This window comes from Urocampus carinirostris, chromosome 14 (genome assembly GCF_059441175.1).
Source record: "Urocampus carinirostris isolate Australia breed hairy pipefish chromosome 14, RoL_Ucar_1.0, whole genome shotgun sequence".
Taxonomy (NCBI): Eukaryota; Metazoa; Chordata; class Actinopteri; order Syngnathiformes; family Syngnathidae; genus Urocampus; species Urocampus carinirostris.
The window spans coordinates 37,177,040-37,197,001 of NC_142362.1; the positions used below are offsets into that span (position 1 = coordinate 37,177,040).

Below are 19,962 nucleotides of genomic sequence, written 5' to 3' on the forward strand. Positions count from 1 at the left end.
GAGGTTTTGGTTTGGCATTTAGATTCAGATTCAGATTCAGATCTACTTTATTGTCATTCTAGTACACGTGTATACAGAACGAAATGTCGATGCATCTGTATTTTGAAATAATTAATGTCACCATTTTCATCCTAGAATTAAAGAAAAGCTTGAAAATGTGCAAGATTTATTCTATACCCCCCCAACCCCAGCCACATCCTTTTCTCAAGCCTAATGCACTGCGTGGCAGGAATAAAAGGCTCTATGAACTCAGTTGGGACTGTTAACAAATATTTAATCAAGAAAAAAAATATTATAAACTTTTTGAGGATACCTCAAACTTCACAAAATTAAAATTGTCTTTATTTTTATTATTAACATTGTTTACAAATAGATTAGAAATGGCGCTCGAAGATAAATGGGTAATGAAAGACTTGAAAGAGAAAAAAAGATAAATAGGCAAACATTTCATTTTGTTGAAATGGCCGGAAATCAAACCCGGGCCACCCAGATGGCTGGCAAAAAAAATAAAACAACTGATTGAACTTAATGGTTAACTAAAAATAGCATACACTTTCATTGAGGACCTGCGCTTATTTTCCTTGATAACAGCGCTCGTGTAACTAGAGCTGCAACAAAAAATTGATAGCATCATGGAAAATCGATTACTGAAAGAGTCGGCAACCAATAACCTCATCGATTGGCAGGTAAATAAGCCACGAAGCCGTTCATTCAAATAAGAGCATTACATCTCGTTGTGAAGTTGTAGTACCACTTTAGTCTGGCAGAGGGCGCCGTAAGACAGTTTTATAAAAGTAGCTAACTTTTCTTATTTATTAATATTTTGATGTTTTTTTTAACATTGCGTCAAAAAACATTCAAAACAAAATTTGCATAAACAATTCAAACACCACAAATAAACAAGCGAACAAAGAGTACTCCATAAAATTGAGAAAGAAAAAGAGCTATTAACTATATGTATAAAGTAAAAATAATAATGATGACATGTTTATCTCAACACAATGGGCAGCCTTTAAGGCATAGTGGATATTATTTGCACATTGGAAATCTTGGAGGTCTATAGCCTGCATTTGTATGTATTTTTGTTCATTGTTAAAAAACAGATTCATCGAAAGAATAATCGACAGATTCATCGATTATTAAAATAATCGTTAATTGCACCCCTTGTAACCTTTTTTTGCGTACATTTTCACTGTTGTTCAGTGGGCGTAAAAGACAAAGTCCGAAACTTTTCAATTTTCCGATCCGTAATTCTGAGATAAATCCTAAGGTCCATTAAAATATGCCGTGAACGTGCATTATTTCCAAACATATTTAGCTGGCTAGATATAGCCTGACCTTTTCATACCAGTTTGGTATACAGTTAGCCTAAAATTCTTTATTCCACTTACGTGCAATACCCCCAGAAAGACAGGCATGAGTATAAATGTTGTGTCTTTATTGTTTTATGTCAACCCCAAAAAACATTTAGTCTACAGAAAAAATATAGAGACAAACAGAAATGGAAGTCTGTGGAAGGTGAGAAAAAAAGAAAGTAACTCACAGTTGTGACAGGTCGCTCCCAAGTAGCCTGTTCCTGAGCAGTCGCAAGAGAAAGTGCTCCACGTCTGTGAGCAAATGCCACCATGCTCGCATCTGTTGGGAACACACCTGCAACATAAAAAACAGAACAGCACATTTAGAAATGTTGATGATTAGTCTTGTTATTGCAATAACAAATTTGGCACAATATATCATTGTCGTGTCGAGTTATTAGAAGCAGCACATTTGTTAAGAGATAAATTATATTCGTAGAACTTAAGCACCCTTCAGTTCTTAGTTGATTTAATTGAATTGTCTTTATTGTTATTAATAACAACATAGTGAACATTGTACAGTATGCAACAAGATTAGACATGGCACTCCAAGTTAAACACGAAGGAGGCAATGGACATTCTCTACCGAACTGTGAGTGAACTGCAGCATGCTTATACTGAGTGCATTTTTATTGCGGCGGGGGACTTTAACCAGGCCAATATGAAAACAGTTCTCCCGCATTTCCATCAGCATGTAAACTTTGCTACAAGAGGTAGGAACACATTAGACCTGGCCTACACAAACATCAAAGGTGCATATAAAGCAGCCCCCCGCCCCCACCTAGGCTCATCAGATCACCTTTCTGTTATGCTAATTCCTGCATACAAGCCCCTGCTAATAAGAGAAAGACCAACAGTGAAGCAGGTGAGGGTGTGGTCTGAGGGGGCTATGGAGGCACTACAGGACTGCTTTGAGTGCACTGATTGGGACATGTTTAAATCGGCTGCCACTTACAACAACAAAATAAATATAGATGAGTACGCCATTTCTGTGTCAGCCTACATCAGTAAATGCGCAGAAGACGTCAGCAATAACAAAACTATATGCACCCGTGCCAATCAGAAGCCCTGGATGACTGCTGAAATACGCAATCAACTAAAAGTACGTAACCTTGCCTTTAGATCTGGTGACAAGGAGGCGCTGTTATCAGCGAGGGCTAACCTGAACCGTGCCATCAGACTAGCAAAGCGAACGTACAGTCAAAAGATTCAGGAACGTTTCCTCAGCACAACCAACACCAGGGATATGTGGAAAGGCATCCAGGCCATCACCAGTTACAAGCCAAACACCACCCCAGTGCAGAACACTAGCATGGACTTTCTGAATGACCTCAACAATTTCTTTGGTAGGTTCGAGGCACAAAACAGCACCCCTGCAGTGAAAGCGGCTCCAAATCAGGACGAAAGAGCACTCCACCTGGACTCATCTGACGTGAGGAAGACCCTGAGAAGGGTCAACACAAGGAAGGCTCCAGGCCCGGACAACATTCCGGGGCGGGTACTTAGGGAGTGCGCCGATCAGCTGGCTTGTGTACTAACAGACATTTTCAACACCTCGCTAGACCAAGCCAAAGTACCATCATGCTTCAAATTTGCCAACATCATCCCAGTGCCAAAGAAAACCCAGATCTTATCACTCAACGATTACCGGCCCGTTGCACTGACTCCTATCATAATGAAGTGCTTCGAGAGACTGGTTAAAGAGCACATCACCTCCAGTCTCCCCTCTTCATTCGACCCCTTTCAGTTTGCCTACAGGACAAACCGCTCCACCAGGGATGCCATCTCCTCTGCGCTTCACCTGAGCCTGACACACCTAGAGGAGAAGAACACCCATGTGCGGATGCTGTTCCTGGACTTCAGTTCAGCATTCAACACCATCATCCCACAACATCTGGTAGACAAAATGGGGCTTCTGGGTTTCAACACCCCCCTGCGGAACTGGCTGCTGGACTTCCTCTGTGACAGACCCCAATCTGTGCGGATAGGTCAGAACAGTTCAGATGTCATCTACCTCAGCACGGGCTCCCCCCAAGGCTGCGTCCTAAGCCCCTTGCTGTTCACCTTGATGACACACGACTGCGCCCCTAGGTCCGCCACAAACCACATCGTGAAGTATGCTGACGACACAACGGTGGTGGGCCTCATCAGGGATGACAACGACCTGGCCTACAGAGAGGAAGTGGAGCAGATGGTGGGCTGGTGCAAGGACAACAGCCTGGTCCTGAATGTTGACAAGACTAAAGAGATCATTGTCGACTTTAGGAAAAACCAGCCCAACCATGCCCCACTTTGCATCAACAACAAGGCTGTGGAGGTTGTCAGCAGTATCAAGTTCCTAGGGGTGCACATCACAAACAAACTCACCTGGTCCGTGAACACTGCATCTCTGGTTAAGAGGGCACAGCAGCGCCTGTACTTCCTGCGGAGGATGAGGAGAGCCCACCTGCCCCCACCATCCCTCATCACATTCTACAGGGGCACCATAGAGAGTATCCTGACCAGCTGTATCTCTGTGTGGTGTGGAGGCTGCAGCGCTACCGACTGGGGTAGTGTGAGGAGGGTAACGAGGACAGCGGAGAAAATAATCGGGACTACACTTCCCTCCATTCAGGACATTGGCCAGAAGCGCTGCTTATCCCATGCTAAGAACATTACCGGGGACCCCTCTCACCCCCATCATGGACTATTCACTCTGCTAGCCTCTGGGAAGAGGTACTGCAGTGTGCGGTGCAGGACCACCAGGCTCCGCAATAGTCTAGTCCCCCTGGCCATTAGACTGTTAAATGGTCAATCTAACATATAGTTAACTAAAATCTAAACGGCTGCTAATTTGACTTTTGCACTAGTGGCAGTTTTTTTATAGCTTGCCACTCCTTGCACATTTGATCTCTGCACTATTGTTACTTACAGTGTTATTACTTACAGTGTTATTGTTTACAATATAATGGTACTGTGTACCTGACTTGTTAACCTGACTGCCCATCTTGCACATCTGGTTAGCGTCTCTTCTTGCACTATCGGCACTATGGTAAATAACACAATACAGCTTTATTTATATCTGTACACTGAAGGACACTGAGGGAAACTGTGGGAGTCAGATCCATCGACATTTCGTTCTGTATACACGTGTACTAGAATGACAATAAAGTAGATCTGAATCTGAATCTGAATCTGAATCTGAAATAAAGACTTTAAAGAAAAATAAGACTGCCTGAGAGACTGGCAGTTGTAATCGTGCAATGAAAAATAGCCTAATGGAAAATAGCACAGTAAAAGCATCATGGCAGAAAAGTAAATTCCCCAAAAAGTCGATTCGTATATATTCTTCACAGTTTTGCGCGCTTGTTTGGGGTGGTGATTGCCTTGGGACAGAAACTGTCTCTGAGCCTGTTAGTACTTGTTTGAAGGGACCTGTTGCGCTTACCAGAAAGCAACAGATCAAAGAGATGGTGGCCAGGTTTGAGAAAAGTCCTCTAAAATGTTGATGGCTCAGCTGCGTTATTGCAAGCTGGCAATAATTTGTTCAATTATTTGGGCCACGGTAGGGGAAATAATTAAGAATATACTGTGCACACACATACAATGGGCACCCTTAATTTTTGATCAAAAATAGGTATACAATTTTGTTTGACTTTTTCTTGGCTCAAAATAACCATTGTAAGGGACAAACGTTGAGGCAAGACGGCCGGTTGTCAGGAGTGTGAACCCCCTTTGTGCAATGTTATGCAATGGTATGCCACAGCGGCAGTATTGTGGTGTGTGACATCATGTTGCAGACGCGGGAGCGCAATACAGTCACAGGGACGCCTTTGAGCTGTTTACCTATTGCCTTCGCTGTTTTGTTTCACTGGAACACCGATCCATTGCCGTATTGGACTACGATTGTTGCCTCGTGACCTGACTTCCCGTGTACTGACTAACAAACAAAATTATTTTTTTGGTACAAATATGTGTTTATGTGTTTTGCTTCACCATCACCCCGATGGTTCTTGACACCCTCATTCATAATTTGGGATAATTTTGACTGATGAACCATTCTTTACCTCAGAGAACTACTGCTTTAGTAAATAATTACGCTTGGTAAGAAATATAGGGTCAATTCCTTTGTTCTCAGGGAGCATGTGAGCTTCTGTTTGTTTACTCACGCTGGCCCTGGCACCAAACCCACAGGATCCCTCTTGACTGTCATTCTTTATTCTCTCCACTGGAGCACAGCACTCCAAAAAAGCACAATAATTCACACAGTGTCCTTGTCCAGTTTTGGTAAAAGGCTCATTAAATTGATTCCGCTCACCTTGACACCACAACAGCCGCTTATCGGATTTTAGCTCAAAGAGAAAGTCACACATCTTTCTGATTGACAGCATTGTGTTTTTTAAGCGCACATGTGTACACTTTCACCCGCTCTCTTTGGAACGAAGCGTCGGAATTGACGTAGATATCCGATGGCAGCATAATTACGAGCTATTCCTGTCGTTGTCTTGGGAAACAGATGGATTGAGTCTGCTGTTTCCTGCAGTAACTAGCATGCATTGTTGGTCACAGCCAAGGCAACATCTGTTTGGTGGACTCTTGTCAGTCTGGATAATTTTCGCAGGGGTAAATTAACTGTAGTGGAAATGAATTCAATTGTTGTTTTGCTTTTTGCTCGTTTTTTATCCTAACAAATGCAAGGATGATATTTAATTTTAGTGAAGGGAAAACAATAGGAACCAGAACAGTTACAGGACCCAATCGCGTGACGTTCTCACACAAGCCTTTATTTTACGGAAAATGGGGAGTCATGTACGATAGGCAACCGGTCTGGCGTGGAAAGACCGGACGCCAGAGATTGACGAGACCAACTCCAATAGCCCGAGTCGATATCGGACAGATGGGGTCAATACCGGACAGGAAGTGACAGACAGGATAGATAACGGATCAGGATATAAAAAATTAACAGGAGAAACTAGACGGAAATGAAAACTGGAGAAAATAGTACACAGGACAAAAGCAGACGGAAACTAAACTGGAACCGAAATTAAACAGGACAACAATAAACGGGAACAATACAGGACTGGAGATATCACAGGAAAACAGGACCGAGTCAGAACCCACGTCTTGTTGGGCAGAAGTTCGTTTGACGGGCTGACCCTGAGGCAAGGGAGCGCTGAACAGAAAGTCAATCTCTCAACAAGCCACAGCTGGCACCACACGGGCGGGGCCAATTGGGCACCATGGCAACCGTGACACACATGGGCGGGGCCAATTGGGCACCACGGCAACCGTGACAGTTTCATAATAAAATTTGACATCCCTGAATCATAATTTCAATGAGAGTCTCCAAAAGACCCCCAGTCCTTCAGCCAAGGTAAACTTTTTAACTTTCTTTTATCAGCAGTGTGTGACTTCCCGACATGATACAGGAAGGTAGAAGCAGTTGGCATTCAAACATTTTAGCCAACTTTTTTACTAGTCTGGCCCCCGAGAGAATGTTTTCTACAATATGGACCCCGGGCTCAAATGAGTTTGATACCCCTGTACTACAGTCATACCTTGCTGTATTGCCATACACCTTTCGCAGTTTCACAGATTGTAATTGTGCATTGTGTACACATTCTGATTAGCTAAACATTCGCCCCTTCCTCTTCTGCCTGTGCATCAAAAGCGTTGCAGTCTAAGTTGTACATGTACGAAAACAACTTGATGAACCTACATTACATACGCGGAAATCTTTTCTAATCTCCAGTTTCTCTAGAAGCCAACATGTCGACAAAACGCTCTGGACCGATAAAAACACCTTTAGCAGGGCGCCAAAAGGCAGAGCAAGATACAGTGGAACCTCGGTTCTCGACCATAATCTGTTCCAGAACCCTGTTTGAAAACCGATTTGGTCGATCACCGAAAAGCGTTTTTCACATTAAAAGTAATGTAAAATTGTTTTAATCCGTTCCAACACCCTGAATGTTTATCATGAACGTTAACATGAAGCTAACCCAGGCTAATCGTACGTTCGCGTACGAAAGATTACGCTAACATAAACGTGTAAAAATAAAAAAAGGATTATGAATAGGATTTCTTCTTCTTGGTGGACGGTGGGGAGAGAAAAAAATCATCATAAGTTTTTCAACCTCTTCCAAAACTTGCGACAGTTGCTTGCTTATAGCGCTAACTTCCTTAGCCGCATCACTCGATTTCACAGCCTCCTTATCCTTTACTATCGTACTGATAGTAGATTTAGCCATGCTGTATTCACTAGCAAGATCGGAAATTCGTACACCTCTTTCATATTTAGCTATTATGTCTTTCTTAAAGGCAATAGTTGGACAAACAACTAGTTTTTTTTTCACCTGTCCTGCTTGCACCGACCTTCTTTGGAGGCATAATTAGGGGCTAAAACACCCGTACGCCGCTCAGCATCGCACCCTAGCGTACCTGCGTTCGAACTCCGATTTTTTGGACCGAACAGCGAAGCAAGAATTTCTCAAAATTTTGGGTCGAACAGAGAGGCGTTCGAAAACCGAGGTTCCACTGTACTTTCTATTGCAAACAAAGTTGTACTTCTCGAAATGCTAAAGGAAAGTAAAAGCATTTTTACGCCACATCTTTGTTTTCCAATAACATTCACATGATGGTGTAGGACCTTCAACAATGGCGACAAAATATCAGCGGAAGTAAGAAAGTGGATAATGTCCCTGAATCATTTTCAACACTGCTTGGAACCAATCGTGAAATATATCAGCAAGATTAAATGTAAGTGGTCTGCATTTATATAGCGCTTTTCAAGTCAATGAAGACCTCCCAAAGCGCTTTATAATGTACTTCACACTTTTTCTCTTTTACACTAACTAACCGATAGCAGCATAAGCCATGCAAGGCAACTACCTGCCATCGGCGGCATTAAGGATCCAGTGTCTTGCCCAGGGATACTTCGACAAATAACATGGAGGATCTGGTAATCGAACCTGCAACCTCTTGATCCCAAAACAAGCGCCCTACCTCCTGAGCTAATGCCGCCCTGTTTTTATAATTTAACAGTGTAGAAGTTATTGTTAAAAACGTCTATTGGGGACAATACATTTGTTTTTTGGAAAGTTCTTTTCATGTTGACATTTTACGCCACACTTTTGTTTTCTATTAATGTCCACACGATGGCAACAAAATAAAACAAGTGAATAGTGTCCTGAAATACTATTATTTCCACCCTTGTAATCAAGAGCAATGTAGCGTCAGAATTACTAATACAATTATAATTTGACAGTTGATAATTTAAAGAAAACAACAATATTTAGTACATTATCTTCTTTTGATCAAAAAATGCTTGAGTATGTAAATAGAGTTTGTTCTTTGGTTTTAGTGTATAGTACAGTATTTAATGAATTCATAATTTTTTGACTATGATGGATATTTTTCGAAACGCAACTCCTCTGAAAAATGAGGGATTTCTGTATCAAGTTTCACGATCCATACAAAAGTGGCCAATGAGGTAGGAATTTAAAGTGAGAGTGTGCAATGATTCACCTCAAAATGTCGCCGTAGTATAGAATGGAACTAAGCATTCCTGAAACAAAATGGATACCTCTACACACACACAAAAAAGGAAGCTTGCTCACACATATAATTCTATGAGCAAACGTAAATTTAATCAGGCAACAGGACATAAGAGTTGGTATGAATCCTTTAAGCGTCAATCATTTAAAACTGCAGGTTAGTGTTTGAACCATTTTTATCAGCATTGTTTAGCGGGCGACATCAAATGATACTACATTTGGCCTGTGGGTCTAGAGTTTGACATGTGCACTAAAGATTGAACATTTAGTGATCCACATCATAAAGACTCTAAGCGTGTTAATACGCTGATATCTGATCAGTACATAAGTCAACCCATCACCAAAAGTGCCCGGACGTCTTTGTAGATTTTCCCAACAACATTTATCTGTTCCTAACAATGTATTTTTACAAGGTGTCAGTTGTGTTTTTTTGTGTGCACATAATCATGTCACAAAGCAACACGACAAAAAACAGACAGTCCACAAACAACAACCAGTCCACAAAAAATGCCGACCACAAGTTCAAACTCAACCCCAAAAGCAGTGACAGATGTTATTTTGCTTGTTGGTGACTATTTTGATTGACTATTGAATTGGAGCAAATCTTAACACAGAAGCTCTACAGTAAAAACTTTTATGACATTCTAGTTAGAATATATTGCTCCAATTAACTAGAGTCATCGTTGCTACTTATCCAAAGAAATAGACAATCTTGGGTCCATTTCAGTTGACAATAAGCAAGATCTATAGTGAATATAATTTGACAGAGGTCAATTCTGTTTTCACTGTTTAAAAATGCTAAAGAAAATGAACCGACAAATGAACCTTGTCATTACCATTATTCTGAGCAACTTCTTCTTCCTCAATGTCATTTTCTTTTCACATATTGTACAAACGTTTTTACACTTTTTCGTGTTGTGTGGCATACCTTTGCTGGTACGTGTACATTTGGTGACATTCCACACGTGTGAATGTCATTCCGCATGTGTAAAAGTCGCCTGTTGCATTATGGGAGATGATTGGGAAATTTTCGCCTTGTCGCCTCCCCTTCCCAGCCCATTAGATTGCATGTATGAAAAGTGCTACATATATACAGCTTGATGCAATTTGATTTAGTTTGTATTTCATGGTCCAACTACCAAGGGATCTGTGCCTGGGCAAGCCAGTTTTTGTATTTTTATTCGTTATTGGGGGTTTCTAATCCTTCCTTTTTTGAGCACCTCACCTAAATCGATTGGCCCAGCAGAATCAAGCGGAAGAAAACACGCTCCGCTCTTGGTGGGGCAGACTGAGCACAGCAGTCGCCATGCTTCGCAGTTTGTTTTGGTGGCCACGTTGAATTTTGTGCCTGCCCTGCTGTTTGACTGACATAGAGTACATATGCCTATTATAGTCACATACACAACAAGCACGCCCGTCCAAAGCACACACACAAAGCCCTCCTCGACCTGTCTCTGTGATAACATTTGATGTCTAATGCTGACCACAATGCTCGATACGTTCATATCGATGACAATAAAGACAATACAATTCATCAAAACCGCAAACAATAAACCGCTATGCATCCAACGGGTTCTATAACCACACCCTAAGAACTGCAAAAGAGAGTTGTGGGTGTTGAGGACAAATATTGTTTTGTACTTTTAAATAACTTTTTGGTGACACACTTGTTCAATTTTATTGTGTCCGCAATGCAATGTAATCAAATTCCTCAAGAGGTGTCGGCCATAAAAATTATTAAATCTGTCTTCTTTTTTTAACACCAGTGTTTTTCAACCAGTGTGCCGGGGCACACTAGTGTGCCGTGAGTCCTTGTCTAGTGTAGTGCTGAAATTTGCCCAATTTTATCTTTACAAAAAAAATCAGGCCATTATTCAGTATTTTGGCTTTCTGCAGACAAGGAACTGTAATAGTCATCCGTTTCAGTAGGTGGAAATAGATTTTGATATACTAATTATCTTCTCATGAGGTAGCACACTACATTTAAAAACTAACAACGCGGTTTAAAATTTTTAAACCGAAATAAAGCACATCATTCTTTTATAAGTATTATTATTTTCTTTTTATATACTAATTATCTGCTTATTAGGTAGTACACTGAAATACTTGACAACTTAATTTTCAAACATTTTCAATGGAAGGTGTGCCTCGGAATTTTTTTATAAATAAAAGTGTCCCTTGGTTCAAAAAGGGTTGAAAAACACTGAACTACACTAAACTTATTGAAACATGAATATTTTGTTTGTTTGTTTGTACATGATTCAATTGTTTGTTTGTTTGTAAATGATTCAAATTGAATCTTTTCTTCCGGCGCCGTCACGAATGGCAGCCACTCCAGCAGCTCCCGTGTTATTTTCGATTGTTCTCGATTGTTCTCAGCTCAGGGATGCTGCTGGAAATGTGAATTTCCCTTCGGGGATGAACAAAGTATCTATCTATCTATCTATCATCTATCTATCTAGATCCTGCTTCTGAATGTATTGGCATACACAGACTCTAGAGCAGAAAGTAAGGGTAGGAGAGTTGATCCAAATATCAATACTGCCGATACTGAGCCAGTTCTTGGGCCAGATCAATACTATTGTCTTGGGATCTATATTAACTTCTCCTTTTAACTATCATTACATTAATTTGTTAGTGGGTTGTAAGAGTATTCATAGATTATAACTTTCAAGTTTGATCCAATTATGTTTTCAATTTATTTTCACGACTGACTTTATATTCAAAATATTAGGGACTTTAATTGTTTTGTTGACATTGTCATACAGTATTTGTATTTTCTTTTTTTTCCTGAATCAGTTGTTTAGTGGAGGTGTTTTATTGTGTATAGTGTTAAGTTTTTTTTTTACATTGTATTGATTGCAATGGAAGGTATTATTTCCCATGTTGACATGTTTATATTTCAAAATTCTAATAAACTGACTCATGGGAGAGGTTAATTATTCAAAGATTATATTTCCAAGCAGGAAGTATTGGCCAATATTACCCTGATTTTACGTTTTTCGGATCAATATAAAACATCCCAATATAGACCACCCCTAGCAGAAGGTGTAATAACTAACAACACTATTCTGTATTCCACGATTCCAATTTGTTTTATTTTAACTGTAATATGTGAATAATATTGCATTGAATTGTGAATTGTGCAAATTAGTTACCTCTCAAGTCTTCACAAGTTTTATATTTCACAGTAGGTGTAGGGTCCATAGTACATTTACAGTCTCGTCAGCTGTGCACACGTAAGGTCCTGGATTCCATCCCGAAAGAAGGCACCTTCTTTTTCATTATATTTCCATATATGATTAACAAAGGACATCTTATCCACAGCCGAAATATTAGCATTACATTAGCAGCCAGGCTTGATTAATGCTATGTGTTTTATCTCCTGGAAGACACATTACCCCCATTAAGGCTTGGTAAAACTGCACTGCGTCTTACTGATAGTTTGCGGTGTTTTAACCTTCTTGTGCAACATAATAAGGTCACCGTAATATTCGGAACACCCGCAGTGCCGTCTGAAACTACAGGTGGCCTCGGCTAGCAAGCTAAAAATAAGCCTTAATGGAGCGCACCACAATAGTTATTTATGTTAAGTGCTGTTTTGCTGCCCTGGTTTTCTTAATGCATAATGGCCTATAAACATTGCTATAGCTTTAAAAGCCATAAAGCTAATTATGTGCTCACTTGTCAAGCATTAAAAAGTGCACATTTATTGTTATGGAGGGCAGCAGTCAGCTTGCCTAGTCGGTTTAAATACAACTTGCCTTTTGTACTTAAAAAGCTCTTTGGAAAAAGTGCAGCCTCTTTCAAAAGAACAAAAGTAAGTGCACACACTAGAATCAGTGACTACTATTCCAAATCCGATATAATTAAAGATCAATATTTTTGTAAGTGCTTCAAAGAAGTAAAAAACAAACAAACCAAAAAAAAACAAGCTCTTATAATTTGTAACAATCTCATCCATGTATTTACAAACTCCGGCATTGGCTAAAAATGTTTGAATGCCAACTGCTTCTACCTTCCTGTATCATGTCGGGAAGTCACACTTTGCTGATAAAAGAAAGCATCTTCCTCTGCCTTTTGGACCGGCCTAAGGCGGTCCAGAGCGATTTTTTGTTGGCACAAACGCTTTTAGATATAGTTGAAATTGAAAATGGTTTGCATGTACGTAATGTATGTTCATCAAGCGGTTTTACGTAGTGTACAGCTTAGACCGTAACATTACTGACGCCAAGACAGCCATAAATGGAACGTGCCAGATTCTTAGCCAATCAAAATGCAGAACACTGCACAATGCAAATCTGTGAAGCAGTGAAACTGCAAAAAGTAAAAAGTGATACAGCGTGGGAATATTGTCGTGCCAGATCACAACATAGACTTGAGAAGTCATCTTTTTGTGTTTCTAGTCAGCGGTTGTTGCCAAGTAAGGGACATTGCCTGTCTTCATTCTACGAGGATTAAAGGAAACTTCAGCGACCTGACAATGACTCAGAAAGAGAACTGCAGCTTAGGACTTTACTTGTGGGTGAAAAAGGTGAGCAATCATGAGCTCATGATACATTTTGAATGAATAAGTGTCAAACTTCCTATTATGTATCATATACAGGTAAATACAAATACTGAGTGCCGACATTTTCAAACATGTTTGATCGACAATATTGGCACCTCTCAGTTTTCCTTCATATAGGTATGGACTAAAAACTCCCAGGCCTCTGATAAAAGACTAGAATCTGAAGAATAAACCTCCCTATTGAGCTAGATCAAGGGTCGGGAACCTATGGCTCGCGAGCCATATATAGCTCTTTTTATGAATAAATATGGCTTGGAGATAAAACAGAATTTGCACTTTTATTTATTGCATTTTTACATCAGAAACTGATTGTCGCACTACTTTTTGGTGTCAGTAATTTGGAGGGGTAACTCAATTACGTTTTAAAATATAGTAACTAGTAATTGTAAGTTAATACTGTTTTTCAGTAGGGAGCCCAACATTGTTGTGTGCAGAGCTTAAGACTCCCACGCCTCTGGGAGAGGACCTTGTTTTAAAGTGGGCGAGATTATTATGATATATAATAATTCTGAACGCAAATGCATTTTTCAGTTTTAATAATGTCATTATTCTTTAAACCTTGTATTCAAATTCCTCATTAAATCAAAAGGTATTGCTGTGAGTAAAAAAATGGGTTTTATTAAAGAAGTGAGCATACATTAATATTCTGTTGGTAGTCACCGTGTCCGAAGTTTAGAAGCTGGAAAGCGTCATCATTCCCTTGGGAGTTAACAAGGAGGAAAAACAGCAGCTTTGACGAACATTCCCATCCGGACCTTCACGAAGGTGGTCCCCCCTGCCCACCTGTTTCGGCAGCCCCGGAGCTGAGAGAGCTAATGAGGGATGGCTAAGCGCATACCGGGCGCCGAGTAGTAAGCTCGTTAGCATAGACCTCTGCCAGGGAAAACTGTCACCCACTTTTTGTTGCCGCTTAATTGGATGTTCCTGTCACTGCGTTTGCCCCCGCCATCGGGGAGCGCTATGCCAGTCGACTTCCAACTACGCATTGTGGACTTATGCTTCGGTCTAGCATCTTGTTTGCCATTTGTTTCAATCCACAGTGTTTTAAACACCATGATTATTTGTCTATATGTGCTGCCGTGACGTGAAGTTCCGACCCACATTTTTTTTGTTAGGACTAACAAGTTATAAAGGAATGTGTGACTGGAACACAATCACTTTTCGAGGTAATCAGTACTTCCCCACTACGTATTGTAGACTTATGCTTCAGTCTGGCATTGTGTTTGCCATGTTTATATCCATAGCTATTTGAACACCATGAGCATTTGTCTACATTTGCTGCTGTGAGAAATTCTGAACCACATTTATTGTTGGGACTAACAAGTTATCAGTGTTGGGCACATTACTTTAAACAAGAAATGTGTTAGTTACTCACTACTATTTCTGAACAGTAACAGTTAGTAACTGAATTATTATATAGTAAAAGTAACTAGTTACCAGGGGAAGTAACTATTTCAATTACTTTGAAAACAAAACACCGCACAGGCGTCTTTGACCGGAGTTTACTTGAAGAAATGGGAATTCAGACTATTTTTAGAGTGCCGGCTCTTAGGGTACCACACGGTTCTTGTCAAGTCAAGTCATATTTATTTGTATAGCCCACGATGTCTCAAAGGACTGCACAGGTTACAATTACACCATCTACAATAACACCATACCCTGATCTTCTTCAGGTTGTTTTATTGCTGTAACTATTATAATTATTGATATCTGACCCATGTAATAAGTATATCCATGAGATTTTGTTGTATTGGAGACAAGAGGAGCTATCTATAAAATGTATTTAATAAGGAAGATAAAGGGGTAGGAAAAATAAGCATCTGCTTCTGACTACCCCTTTTCGAACATGTTATGTGACATTATTCTGTTGTTGACTCATTGTTTTTGTCCAGTTTTTTTTTTATGTTCGAAATAAAAGTTTTCATTCATTCATTGCTTGAATCCATTATTATTATATGACATTATGCACCGAATGACTTAAAAAAGGGAGAAAAACTAATAAAAAGACAAAAATGAAAAAAAATACAATAACAAAAGGAAAAAGAGAGATTAAAGAAGAAAAAGATAAAATAAAGTTAACATTTCTATATTGACCTATTCACACTCAAAAACACAAGAAATACCTATAAATCTGAATTTTATGCTCAACAAATTTAAAGTCAACAACACGGAACTCCCAAAAATGTGCACTGACCAATAACAAGAGTAAAAAAAGGATCTCGGAAGGAACCTGCTGCAAACAACAAAAATCAGAGTGCATGTCAAATATAGGGCTTACATTTTTCGCGACTCACTAAGCCTTCATTCGCCTTTTCCTTCGGCACATTAGTAAATACTATATTCACAATCTTTGTCCAACTACTGTATATGTCACATAGCGGAGCGGTAAACAGGAAATAAGGACCCATTCGCCTAGACATACTCACAATTTATTGGGAGAAGAGTAGGAGGGTGCGCACACTCGATCCGGGGATAGAAATCCAAACAAAAGAAAAGTTGTCCAAAACGGATCAGACCAAAAACGAAACAGGATCAAACACAGGCAGATTTACGGACTAGGCCTTTCTCAGAATTAAACAGAACTTGCAGAAATCTCACAGAAGTCTCACCAAAGTTTAACAACTATAACAAACGCTCCAGCAAAGCACAGTTAGAAGGAACACGTTTAAGTACTCCAAAGAGCAATCAGTCAATGCACCTCAGCCGGTGTCTATGGGCGAGGCCAATTGGGCGCCGCGGCAACCGCGCCAGGATCCAGCGCCACCCGGCTGGGACCGATTGGGCGCCATGGCAACCGCGCCCGACGTGACAGTATATGGGATTTGCTATTTTGAATGTTGACATGATCCCAAAAGACGTGACATAAACAACTCGTATGAAGGGGGAAAAACGCGCCGCTGAAAACAGTGTCAGGTGTGTGGGGACACGCCGCCGTTAGCGTTCTGAAGCTAAAGTTATGCAACGATTTTGACTGTCAGTAACTGTAATGACGTTGTAACGGCGGAAAAAATGAATTAGTTAAATTTCTGAAAAAATAACTAGTTACGTTATTTATAACAGCGTTATTCGCAGCACTGCACTTTACAAAGGAACGTGTTACCGGAACAAAATCAGTTTTTTAGGTAATGAATACTGTAGCACGCTAATAAATACATTTTGTAATTCAACTATTGTTACAATATGATGTGTAACTCTCATTAAAAGGAGACCATACATTGCAGTGTCCTCTGATTACTTAATACACGTATATCCTCTATGGAATCACATAAAACCCTTATTCTGCCAGCAAACTGAAGATGGATGGGCATGTTTATAGACACCTACAAAGTACAAGTGAATGGAGCTTTGGTGGCACCACCTGAACGAGCACACAAAACGGTGAAAACATATCTTGCGACTCTTTTGGGTTCTCTTTTTTCTGCTGTTGCTAAATGTTATTGTTTTTTAGATGAAATATTTGAGGAGTATGTTAGGAGTGACAAGATTGACGAAATTGAGAAATGAAATTGTGAGAGACAGAACTGGAGTAGTAGTTGAACTGAGCAAGCGTGTGGATAAGAGAGTACTCGGTTGGTTTGGACACATGGAGATGATGGATAAGGAGCGAATGTTGAAGAGGATCTACAGAGCATTATTATGATGAAATCAAAACGATATAATTCGAACAACCAAGAAATGTGCTACGAAAAACACTGTAATAAATGCTCAGATTTTTATGGAACAGATTGATGCTATTTGACTAAGTATCTACCTCTTGAATGTTATTTTTAGACTGTGTTTTTATTTTCAAAGGGTTAGAATAATGAAGCACAAGTATCAATTTGTTGCAGAACAGACCTGAAAGAAATGTAAACGAATACGGCTGCCCCCGTAATCCGCATTTAACAGTTTTGTAGAATAACATTTCTATCTGTCTGTCAGTCTGTCTGTCCGTCTGTCTGTCTATCTACCATGGTCATATCCCTCGAGAGGGGTGACTGACAGCAAGAAAAAATGAGAAGTAAAGAAGTACCATATTTTCCGCACTATAAGGCGCACCTAAATCTTAATTTTTTTCAAAAGCTGACCATGCGCCTTATAACACAGTGCGCCTTATATATGGCTCAATATTAAATTCGCAAGGACTCGCAACTTACTCAACGGCCGCCGACTCGATAGTCCGCGGTGTATGCTGGGATTTATATACCGGCGTTTCATTGGCTAACCAATGTGTCAATCATCATTTAAATCGATCACTATTGGTTGAAGTTATTCGGAGCCTTGGATTGGCTAGATGGCCAAAACAAACCCTGCAATCGGCCGAGTTTAGCAATGGCGTAGCAAGTCCGCGGTGTATGCTGGGATTTATATACCGGCGTTTCATTGGCTAACCAATGTGTCAATCATCATTTGAATCGATCACTATTGGCTGAAGTTATTCGGAGCCTCGGATTGGCTAGATGGCCAAAACAAACCCTGCAATCGGCCGAGTTTAGTAATGGCGTAGCAAGTTCGCGGTGTATGCTGGGATTTATATACCGGCATTTCATTGGCTAACCAATGTGTCAATCATCATTTGAATCGATCACTATTGGCTGAAGTTATTCGGAGCCTCGGATTGGCTAGATGCCCAAAACAAACCCTGCAATCGGCCGAGTTTAGCAATGGCGTAGCAAGTCCGCGGTGTATGCTGGGATTTATATACTGGCGTTTCATTGGCTAACCAATGTGTCAATCATCATTTGAATCGATCACTATTGGCTGAAGTTATTCGGAGCCTCGGATTGGCTAGATGCCCAAAACAAACCCTTCAATCGGCCGAGTTTAGCAATAGCGTAGCAAGCTTGCTACAGTACGCCATAAAGAAACATGTTTCATTAGTCTGTATTTGTAAATATTCTACTCTCCTGGATTTACTTCACTCACGGTTGTAAGAAGACCATGATTGCGTATCATTATTGAACGTGAGAACTTAGGTGAGTTATGCGGCTTTATATTTTCCCGGTATCTTGTTTTAGAACGATCTTGATGTTGCTGTGATGAGTCGAGTGAATTAAACTCAATTCCAAGTGTTTATTGTCATATGCACAGTAAAGTTGTGAGCGAAAAAGAAAATAGAAACACAGAAATGTTTGGCATTTCTTGAATCCCAAGACTTCAACCTTCCGAATGATATTTAAAATGACGCATTTAAGTGACATCGTACGGACACCGCATCCGCACGTGTCTACGACACGTATTTGCTTCTTTTCAAGCTTTGGGAATGTTAAGGGGGTAATCAGTTTGACTGAATCATCTGACTGTTTTGTCGACGTTCCCATTGTAGCGCCTTATAATCCGGTGCGCCTTATCTATGGAAGATATAGGACCAAAAACTATTTTTTGGGGGTGCGCCCAATAACCCGGTGCGCCCTATAGTGCGGAAAATACGGTAAATGGAAGGAGACCAATAGGAAGGAGATTTACATGGACGGATGGGGTTATGAGTCAACTGTAGGAATAAGGTCTAAATGTAGTCGAAACTAGAGCTCTTGTTGGTGTTAGGAATGAGTGGAGAGGTGTTGTGAAAGGATAGTGGAATGTTTGGACGCGTTCTAAGGAATGGGCAGGGCACCTGTATGATGCGGCAGGGGTAAACCAGTGAAAGCTGTCGGGCCCTGTTGTTGAACAGAAGAGTGTGTTGTGTCACCTTGACCCGAGTGACATGGCCGCTTTATTGTGTCCCAAATCATCTGGAGGGACGAAAGCATGACCAACTTGTGTGCCGGGGTACTGAACTTGTTTGGGTGTTTGGATAATTGAGTTGGCCATTGTCAAATTGTATGTGTTTTTTGCTACATTTTCCTTTACTTTGTTTTTGTATATCTGTTTGTCTTGCTGGCAGTCACCCCTCTCGAGGGATATGACCATGGTAAACAGACAGACAGACAGCTAGGTAGCATTGTGTAGATATCCATCCATCCATCCATCCATCCATCCATCCATCCATCCATCCATCCATCCATCCATCCATCCATCCATCCATCCATCCATCCATCCAGGCAGGCATGCAGGATAGATAGATAGATAGATAGATAGATAGATAGATAGATAGATAGATAGATAGATAGATAGATAGATAGATAGATAGATAGATAGATAGATAGATAGATAGATAGATAGATAGATAGATAGATAGATAGATAGATAGATAGATAGATAGATAGATAGATGGAAATGTTATTGTAGAAAACCATTAAATGCAAATTTTGAGAGCAGCCATATATGTTTACATTTCTCTCAGGTCTGTTCTGCAACAAATTGATACTTGTGCTTCATAATTCTAACCCTTTGAAAATAAAAAAACAGTCTAAAAATAACATTCAAGAGGTAGATACTTCGTCAAATAGCAACGATCTGTTCCCCCCCGAAAAAACGGAGCATTTATATATTTATTTATTTGTTTTTCGTAGCACATATATTGGCTCTTCAAATTATATGATTTTGATTTCATCATAATAAGAACAAAATAATAAACATGATTTTG

General features: G+C 40.2%; 1 protein-coding gene across 2 annotated transcripts in view; it reads right to left on the minus strand.

The window, feature by feature from the left end:
* The window catches only part of LOC148353352 (contactin-associated protein-like 5), a 303,332-nt gene that overhangs the window by 117,996 nt on the left and 165,374 nt on the right, over positions 1–19,962 (minus strand). For both annotated transcript variants that reach the window (XM_088352165.1, XM_088352163.1), the window contains exon 11: positions 1,544–1,650. In XM_088352165.1, coding sequence (XP_088208291.1) covers positions 1,544–1,650 — 107 coding nt within the window. The remainder of the gene's footprint in view (positions 1–1,543; positions 1,651–19,962) is intronic.